Genomic DNA, 10,303 nt, shown 5'->3' with positions numbered 1-10,303 from the left:
TATATATATATATAACAATTGGAAAAAAATGTGCAATTAGGAAACAACTTTTATTACTTTCATGGAATTATCTTTGGATAAACGAATTTTATAATTACGTGCACAGTTTTTTTTGCATACTCTAAGTAATTCTCGGGATGTGGGGAAATACGCAAAAAGTAAAATTAACATTAAGGGGTCCTATCGCTCTCCTGACCAAACCATTAGGACCATATTCCCCAGATTGTGGCTACCCCTTATTTTTCCGGGGTCAGAAATACGAATCCGTCAGGAAAAAAAGGTAAGTTTAGTCAGAGAAAGTATATTTTTGTGTCTGATTTCGTAACTTAAAATATCGTCTGCACTTACTAATTAGCATATTTTAGGTTAACCCTTCGAATCATTCAGAATGAGTCCTAGAACTTGAAGATCCGAGTATTAGAGCAATAGTTATTGAGCCTCTTGCATTTTTTATATTTTGCACAGTATATGCCATTTTATATATTATAATGAAACAAAAACGAAATCGAAACTTAATGACTTAGAAGTGAGAGAGGCGGGTTCAAAAATACTAAAATATGTTTGTTTGCCAGAGGAAACAGAGAAAAGTTTAAAATATTAAAAACATCTTCTTCCTTCCTCAACAGCTTTATTAGATAGAATTATATTTCTAATATACAACGCAAATGGAGTCGTGGTGGCTCAGGGGATAGAGCGTTCGCCTGACGTGTGGTGAACCGGGTTCGAATCCCAGCTTGTCGATACGAAATATACGAAATCTGTCGAATAGCTTGTCGATACGAATTCTGCATGCGGTTTGCACCGACCACAATGCTAACGTAAAATATCCTCAGTGATTGACGGATCAAGGGTTAGAGTCTCCTTGCCGTCAGACTAACCGTGGGTGGTTTTCGCGGTTTGCCTCTCCATGTAACACAAATGCGGGTTAGATCCTTCAAGAAGTCCTTCAGGAAGGCAAATTTCTCCCAATACTTGATTCAGGAATTCCTTTGTCTTCTGGATTGGGTTAAAAATTAAAAGACTACGGAGTTGAATATTAGTAGTCATAAACCCCAAAAATTGGGTCGACTGTTCAACGACGGTTATAAAATAAAATTCAAGAACAACGCAAATGAGTAATGATAACCAAAATAAATAGAAATAAATAAATAAAACAAATAAAAATAAATAAAAAAACAATGTTTCAAATCGTGTTTGAGAACTCTAGTTTGGCAGTGATATTTGAGTGTTTTTAAACCTTTTTCCAAATACAACACAAGTATATAGCTCGTTCACAGGTGTTCATAGGTGTTGGCACTTGGATCCACCTCCTCGGACGCATAGATCATTTCAGCTCGGGAGTAAGAAGAGAAGCAACTCCGCGCTTGAAATTGAGACAACCCTTAGTGTGCGCAAAACACAACAGTTACTTCTTTTTCAGTCATATACTTCGCTTTATCATCTGCTATTATACCTTTCGTTTCTCTAGCTAATTAAATATATTTTAACTTCAAAAACTACTGTTTTCCCAGCAAAATGTTTAAAAAAGAACAAACTATTCCCTCAAAACAGAGAAATATCATAAAAAATGGAGCGAAATATCATCAAATTTATGAAATATTTAATGTTAAAAAAAATACACATAAAATTTGCGAAATAAATATTTTTGCCATACCATTGCCAAATAGCAACCTTGTTCAGGATTGCTCACAACCTTTCCCCCCCCCCCCAAAAAAAAGCGAAATAGCAGCATCGCATACCACGTGATGAAGGCGGAGACAAGTGCCAACTCCTGCTGAACGTGCTATTGTCATTGAAAACTGTAAACGATATTTTTTGAAAAGATGATATTGATACTGTTCAATCCAGTAACAAAATTTCCTTAATTTCTTCCCCTTTATAAATAAATTTCCTTATCCCTATATACAAATTTAAAAAAAAAATGCTTTTGTTTTGTTTTGCAGATTTCGGTGTGGAAAACAATCACACTTTTCAGACGTAAACTGCCGACGTAACCTGCCGGACCAATGCCGAACTTCAACTCAATGGAAGCCCTTTGTGAACCTGAAGTTTACGTACCCTACAGGTGATTTTTCATTTATTTATTAAAGCATTAGATTTTCCTTTCGACAGAAATATCAATTCTAATAAGTGTGTGGTAAACAAAGAAAGCAGGAGCACGTGAATACCTTTTGATCTAATGATAGGATTTCCACTTACCGGCTTTAATAATTTAATCCTAAATATGCGAATTAATTATTGCTGACAAGGCTTTAATGAAATCAGATTACTGATTATTAGACGCGCTATAGGATTCTATGTAAAATCTTAATTATCAGCTGATACTATACAGCTTTATTGTTTTTACGCGATTGTTTGCACTTGCTTACTTAAGTGCACTTGTTTATTTGCACTTGTTTACTTTACTATCAATTGGTTAACATTGTAATGCATTATGTTAAAAATAAAGACGAATAAGAAATATATAAAAGAAATCTCCGGAATAAAAACCCATTACACGTATGTTTAAATATAAAAGTATTGCATATAAACTCCTGCAAAACCATGTGATTATTAAAACACTACAGAGTGTGTATGTAGTTTGGTCTAGTTATTATAATATACTAATATAATACCTGATATAATAAATATTGCATATTTATATAATATATCGTCTAATTTAACCCATTGATACACGAACGTAAACAAGTGCAAACCGGTTTCAGTCACGTAAAAACAATAAAGCTGTATAGTATCACCTGATAATTAAGATTTTACATAGAATCTTATAGTGTATCTAATAATTTGGTCAGGGAATGTATTTCTCTATTTTTGGCCATTTAAAGCAAGGGGTGCGATTGTTCTTGCTTTATAGTGGCGCCATCTATGGCCAAGAATTTGACTTCTGCCACACCCATACGTCGCGCCCGTTTATAGGGTGGACCCATTCATACACGCATTCATTCATCCACAGATTGTAATTTTAATCTGAACCGGAGAATGATCAACCTCTAATTCAGTATCCACTGAGGTATTATTTGTGATTGGAACATGGAGGACTTTGTGCCCTGGTAGATTTTAACGTGCACCAGTCACCATTTACTACACGAGGAGTCTTCGGCCGAGTGGATTCGAACTCCCATTCTCACCACCGAATTTTTTTTTATGATTGTTCATTATTTGTCAAAATTTAATTTAATAAGGATCGAAAAAATATTTTTGGACAGTAAAATTTATAAATTTTTCTGAATTTTAAAATGTGTAATTTTAAAAAGCATGATTAAAAAAAATTGGTCATAATTGGACAGAAATAGTTTTTGAGCAATAAATTTTCCACTTCTCGAGTTGCATTTGACCAGCCAATGGCTCAAATGATGATTAAATTTTTTATATTTTTTCAATTAAAAACAACTTTAAACGATAAAATCTTAAAATTGTACTCCATAAAATTCAAAAAAAAAAGTTTTATTCTTCACAGTTTGAAAAATGCTTGATCATTTTTAAAATAAATAATCATAAATAAAAAAATTTTTTTTTTGAATGAAATTCAGTTTTATAATATGTAAATGTTACCGTGATTAGCCGAAATCGAGAGAATGTCGACTTTCACTGGTGAACGTCAACAATCTTAGAGTCGTTTTGGTGAATGTCCGAAATGTTTGTTATATCCGATTTGATATTAATTTATTCGTTGATATTATTATATTTTATTCGATATTTTAATATCCGCTGAGGGTAGAGTAGGAGAAACCGGTTCGGAGTACCGGTTAAATGCATACTGGGCAGTGGCACTGAACCTTAAAAAGACATTGATGTAGGGCATACCGGGTAGTGGCACTGAACCTTAAAAAGACATTGATGTATAGCATACCGGGTAGTGGCACTGAAACTTAAAACTTAAGAGTAGAAAATACTGGCAAGTGTATACCGGGCAAAGACACTTAACTAGATCTAGTATATACAGTCAAACCCCGTTATAGTGAACATTTTTTATAGTGAACTCCCGGATATAGTGAACGAAATGTTCGCTCCCGTGCCTTGCTACACTCGTATAATATTTTTTTGTGTGGATTTAGTGAAACAAAAGAAGAGAAGAAATTGGATATTATGAACTTTTTTCTGTCTTCGATTAATTTTTTTCTTCATTTTTTGGTAATTTTGAAATTTCTACACAAATTACATATACCGATTTTTAAAACCATCTATTGAGTGGATAAGTATTTTTTTCTTGTTTGCTTCTTTTATCTCAGTTTCCCATCCCTAAACAAAAGTTATCCCTAAATTTTTTGCATGCACGTCGAAGAGCAATAAAAAATAAAAGTTAACACATTTTTTGTTGTAACATATTGTTTTTTAATCATTCTTGCATTTCTTTTTATTGATCATTTATTTAAAAAATGCTTAATAAAAGGGAGCAATTTGGAAAAAAATTAGTTAGAAGTTATTTTTAGTACGGATATAGCGAACTNCGGATATAGTGAACGAAATGTTCGCTCCCGTGCCTTGCTACACACGTATAATATTTTTTTGTGTGGATTTAGTGAACCAGAACAAGAGAAGAAATTGGATAGTATGAACTTTTTTCTGTCTTCGATTAATTTTTTTCTTCATTTTTTGGTAATTTTGAAATTTCTACATAAAATACATATACCGATTTTTAAAACCATCGATTGAGGGGAATGCAGCCATAAGTATTTTTTTCTTGTTTGCTTCTTTTATCTCAGTTTCCCATCCATAAACAAAGGCCATCCCTAAATTTTTTGCACGCAAGGCGAAGAGTCATAAAAAATAAAGGTTAACACATTTTTTGTTGCAATATATTGTTTTTTTAATCATTTTTACATTTCCTTTTATGGGTCATTTATTTAAAAAAATGCGTAATAAAAGGGAGCAGTTTGGAAAAAAACTAGTTAAAAGTTATTTTCAGTACGGATATAGCGAACTCCCTGTTATAGTGAACAGAAATTTCGGTCCCTTGAAAGTTCACTATAGCGGAGTTTAACTGTATTTCGAGCATTTACCAAAGCGACTCTGTAATTGTCAGCATTCACTGGTAACAGTCAACAACCAACAATTTCGGTCATTCACAGTAACATAAACATTCAAAATTTCTGCAAAAATAAGTAAATAAATATTTAAAAAAAATAAAAAATAAGAATCTTGATTTCTCTTGAATCCCCAAAGTTTATTCAATCACTTTCTCGACTGTGACATTACAGATGCTGTTGCTATGGCAACTCACTAATGGAGGTCCTCTCTCTTTCTTTAGCTTTTAAGGACTTCATCTCGGAGGGATGTTAAAATCTATTAAGTTTATTTCCAAACCTAGCATTCTTACGTATTTGCTATCAGACAATGAGGATATAAATTGTGAAATCTCTACTTTACGTAAGCACTACCCACGTAGAATAATGCTTAAATTAAACCTAAAATTTTGGAAAATTGGTAAAGTCAAAACGCTTTATACGTAAATTTTACGTTATATTACCGTAATGATTGTTACCATTGAGATATTTGGCTAAAAAAGCTTTGGTATATTTTGCGTAATATTTGGTATAATTTTTTTTAAATAAAGGTATAATCATTTATTTTGTGGATGCTTTACATGCTCATTTAATTCATAATCAATAATTTATCTTCAAAAAATAATTAAACTGTTTAATTTTTTTTAAATTTTTAAAAAAATTGACAAAATTCAAAATTTTTAAATCCTTAAAGCTTTTTTATTTGAACATTTTTTCAAAAAAAATTTTTTCTTCTTAGTTCTTACAATATTCATCTTAACAATTTTGTGCATTCATTTGTTGATCTATCAATTAGAATATTTTTTATAGATTATTTTGTAAAAAAGTAGAAAACAAAAATGTTAAAATTCCTGTTCGGTATATATAACATGCTGTAAAAATTGTATTACCTCAAAAAATGCTTATTCCATGCACAGTTTAAATAAGTGTATTATACTTGAGATAAAAAAGTTTACTTCAAAACTTTATATTAAACAGAAAAAATTCCTTAGGGATTTAATTAAGATTAAAACACGAAATTATCATCTATGAGTAAACGCACTTTAAAATATGTCTGCTGAGCAAGTTTCTGTATTAAGGCAATCTAAAATCATTTATTACTTTTTTAAAAATTTAGATAGACAGATGATTTTTATTCAGTGCATTTGAAATAGTTTGAAGTTTTATTATCAGCATTAAAAAAAAATGTCGATATTTTTGTAATTTTTTGGGTACTGTGACCTCTTTGCGGAATGGATTTATCCAACTACCCTTCAGTAAGATTGTTTTCGTATATTTTAAGAAATATTGACGAAAGAATATCTAGTATTTAGATTTAGTAAAAATGATTTTGTGTATTCTACTGTTATTGACGAAGAAAATTTACCATTTAAATTCCGGTTCTAATTTATTGACGCAAATTTTCTGTTTTTTTTTTTTTGGATTTTCTAAAATTTGACATTTCAATTTACGTACATTTTGACGTACACTTGACGTAAATATGTAAAAATAACGTACTCATTCTGATCTAGTAAAAAGAGGTCGGTAAAATATTCGTAATAGGAACAAATTTGTTTACGCAAAATGTTACGTTTTTTTAGATAACTATTTATTGTTCTAAACTATTTATTGATATAACTCGCCGTTTCAGTTTTACGTACATTTTATGAATCCTTAGTAAAATTTAATGGTCAAATGTACGTATTTTTGACGTATGGTTCTCTGCCGTATTTTTGACGTATGGTACGTATGGTTCTCTGCCACCTGAGTTTCCTATAAGGTGATTCCCATTTTTCTGGGGAACATTTTGCACTGCGTATTGTTTCCCAAATATTTTGCAATATATGCTTGTTGTTTCCTAATAATAATATTTTGCAATATATGCAAGCAATATTATGTACCATCGTTAATTCATTACTATTGATCTTTTCAAAATTGATTTTCTTACTGAAACTTTAAGAAATTTTTTTTTTAAAAAAAAATTACTACAGCGTGTTTAAAAAGGATTGATTTCTTGAAAATTCACTGAAGGAAGAACAAACGGTTATTGAAATGTTCAACCCCCGTTTTCAGAAACAGAATAGAGCAATAAGTTCGCCCCCCGATCTACCAAATAGAAGAAACATTTCCTTTTCATTCTGCACGCCGATATTAAAGTTAAAAATCAAAAACAAGATCTTCAAGAACATCAATAAAAAATAAAAATAAATTCATATTTGCTAAGATGATTTCAGGAAATTACAGTAGTAATCAAACATTAATGCTTGATAACAACTGCAAATAAATTATTTACTACAGTATGAATTTATGTATACTAGGTGTCGTATACAGAGGACGCGTTCTGCTTAGGAAACCAAACTTTAAGCTTGGGAAATTTTATAGCTTGAAATAAAAGCTAAATCTGGAGAAAGAAAAATGTTGGAAAAAATTTCTGTATGAGTCTCATAGGTTACGGGTTAGAACAACAAAAAGAAAACACAAAGGAACATTTAGCATTACTTAACAAGTTTTAAAATGTGTTAGAGCATTAAATTTGCTTAAACTTAAGAGTTTAATTTTAAAAGTGGATTACGACAGTAAATAAAACTAAGTTAAAGCAAAAATCGAGAGATAGTAAACTTTGTTACGTAAGCATACAGCGGTTTTGTGATTTGTTTAATTTTGGTGATATGAGAGTCAAATTATTAGAGCCCTGGCCAAATTATTAAACGCACTATAAGATTCTATGTAAAATTATAATTATTAGGTGATACTATACAGCTTTATTGTTTTTGCTCGGATGAAACCGGTTTGCATTTGTTTACGCTTCTGTTTACGCTTAACATTGTAATGCAATACGTTAGACATAAATACAAATGGGAAGTATATAAAAAGTCTCCTGAATTGAAACCCACTACATGTATGTTTATATAAAAAAAAAATATTGCCTATAAACTCGTGCAAAACATTTAATTATTAAAGCACTACAGTGCTACTAATAATTTGGTCTAATTATGAATCAAGTGTTTAAACAACAACATAAACAACACATTAAAATCAATTACTTTGAAAAACTAAGAATCAAATGCGTAGATTACAATGAAGGAAAGTAACATAATTTTATTTATTTATTTTTCGGTATCTATAGTATCAAATGAGTGTTCATAGAATGAGAGAAACGAACTGTTGAACAGTAATGATACGCAAATCCGCTATCACCAAGGTAAATTGCGGAATTGATTCTGCACTTTAACGGATTATCTTTTTAGATTAACTAGAAAATGTGCATATTAACGTCCTTCGAACTTTAGCGAAGACATACTAAAATCAGAATGAAAAATAGAATAGGGGATTGATGTAAACGAAACAGATAAAACTCCTTCCTAAATAGAAATTGAATAGAAGCACTTTATTTGTCTCGCATCCGTTGTTTAAGAAACCCAAACAGACGATAAGGTGTAGGCGTTCGGTTACCATAACAACAAGACATTATTGCCTCTTGCGATCTATTTCAAGTTTCCGTTGTTTGTTTCGACTGAGCGGCCGTTTCTTCTAATTCACTTTTGAGAACATATGGACATCGCGCATTTTTCTGCTTTCGGCTCATAGTTTCTGAATTAGCGAAGAAAAAAACATTTTTGGATCGTTTTTTTTTGAAGTGCAAAATGATTTAAGACTCGAACAAAAATATGTCATTAGGAGCAAATCATTCTTCAGATTGCATGGTGTTCAATCAATAAAAAAGAAGCTTTTTTTATGTACCATTGAAATATCATTGTAAGCAATGTCTGAAATGAAACCGGGAAAAACACCACCGCAACCAGATTTTAATGCTGCAGCGCGGATTTGCAGCATGGCTTCTTTAGAGAGGTAAGTATATTTTGCTTTAATGTCTCTCTCTTTTATCTCTAATACAGTCAAACCCCGCTATAGTGACCCTTTAAGGGACCGAAATTTTTGTTCACTATAACCGGGACTTCACTATATCCGTTCCGCAAGCAATTTTAATTAATCTTTCCAAACTTTTACTACACATTATTTAAATAAATGACCCATAAAATGAAATACAAAAATGACTGAAAAATAATGCGTAGCAACAAAAATGTGTTAACTTTTATTTTTAATTATTCTTCGCCTTGCGTACAAAAAAAATAGCAATCTTAAGCTGATGTGCAATCCTCCACATCAGATATGGAAACACTTCACCACTCTCCGAAAATTTTTCCTGAATGTATGTTTTTTTCCAGTTTTCAAACCTGGTTAACCATTCATTTGAGTACATAAAAGTAATCTCACCCAGTCGCTTAGAAAATTCATCGTCTTTGACTTGAAGCATTTGTCCAGATACTGGAAAATTGCGGTTTCTTTGAATGCTGAATCAATTCAATAATGCTGTTCAGTAAAGAAGCAAACAAGAAAAATGCTTATTGCTACATTCCATATTGTAGATGGTAATAAAAATCGGTATATGTATTTATTTTGAAGTAGAAATTTCAAAATTATTACAAAAAAATGAAGAAAATAAATCAGTCGAAGACAGAAAAAATGTTCATAATATCTTACTTCCTCTCTTATTCTGGTTCACTACATCTACAAAAAATTACATTATTGTGTGTAGCAAGGCACGGGAGGGAACATTTCGTTCACTATATCCGGGAGTTCACTATAAACAGTGTTCACTGTAGCGCTGTATGACTGTACTTAGAGTATATGATTACCTGACTGGAGTCAAAAGAAGGTTTAAAAGGATTCTTAGAATTATGTTTTTTTTTCTCTTTTTACTAACAAGTTATGATTTCTGAAACCTATAATTATATTTATAAATAATTCATAATTTATTTAACAATTTGGTTACTTCTAGGAAATTTTTGAAATAAAATGCCAGCGAAAAAGTAATAAGCAAAAATTAAAAAAAAAAAAAAAAGAATATCCATAACAATACATAATGAATAAATTATGAAAAGGATATGAATTTATAAAGAAAAAAAATCAATCAGTATTTCTCATTAAAATTGTCATTTGAAAATAAATGTAACCAAATTCATGAATATAGAATTATGTTTGTCTGTTGAACATTATTTACTTTAAAGGGTCGTGGGTTCAATCCCTGCAGGTCGAAGACTTCCCGTGTAGTAATTGGTGACATGTACACGTTAAATCTGTCAGGTCACAAAGTCCTCCATGTTCCCATAATAAATTATACCTCTGGGGGGGCTGAATTGGAGATTGATCGTTCTCTGATTCAGGTCAAAATTACGATCTGTGGATGAATGAATGGGTCCACCCTATGAACGGGTGTGGCAGAAGTCGAATTCTTGGCCATAGATGGCGCCACTGGAAAA

General features: G+C 31.2%; 1 protein-coding gene and 1 long non-coding RNA gene across 3 annotated transcripts in view; one reads left to right on the top strand and one right to left on the bottom strand.

Moving 5' to 3' along the window:
- LOC107442641 (tumor protein p53-inducible protein 11) overlaps positions 1–10,303 on the top strand; it is a 40,066-nt gene that overhangs the window by 2,536 nt on the left and 27,227 nt on the right. The window contains exon 2 of one of the 2 annotated variants that reach the window (XM_016056263.3): positions 1,944–2,065. In XM_016056263.3, the coding sequence (XP_015911749.1) occupies positions 2,007–2,065 (59 nt within the window). In that variant the 5' untranslated portion in view covers positions 1,944–2,006. Of the gene's footprint in view, positions 1–1,943; positions 2,066–8,291; positions 8,832–10,303 lie in introns of those variants that run through there. The other variant, XM_016056262.4, reaches the window with a different exon arrangement.
- Positions 1–10,303, bottom strand: part of LOC139426915 (uncharacterized) — a 35,182-nt gene that overhangs the window by 7,208 nt on the left and 17,671 nt on the right. The window lies entirely within an intron of this gene.

Source organism: Parasteatoda tepidariorum, chromosome 10 (assembly GCF_043381705.1).
Source record: "Parasteatoda tepidariorum isolate YZ-2023 chromosome 10, CAS_Ptep_4.0, whole genome shotgun sequence".
Classification (NCBI taxonomy): domain Eukaryota; kingdom Metazoa; phylum Arthropoda; class Arachnida; order Araneae; family Theridiidae; genus Parasteatoda; species Parasteatoda tepidariorum.
This window is presented reverse-complemented; position numbering and strand designations above follow the sequence as displayed.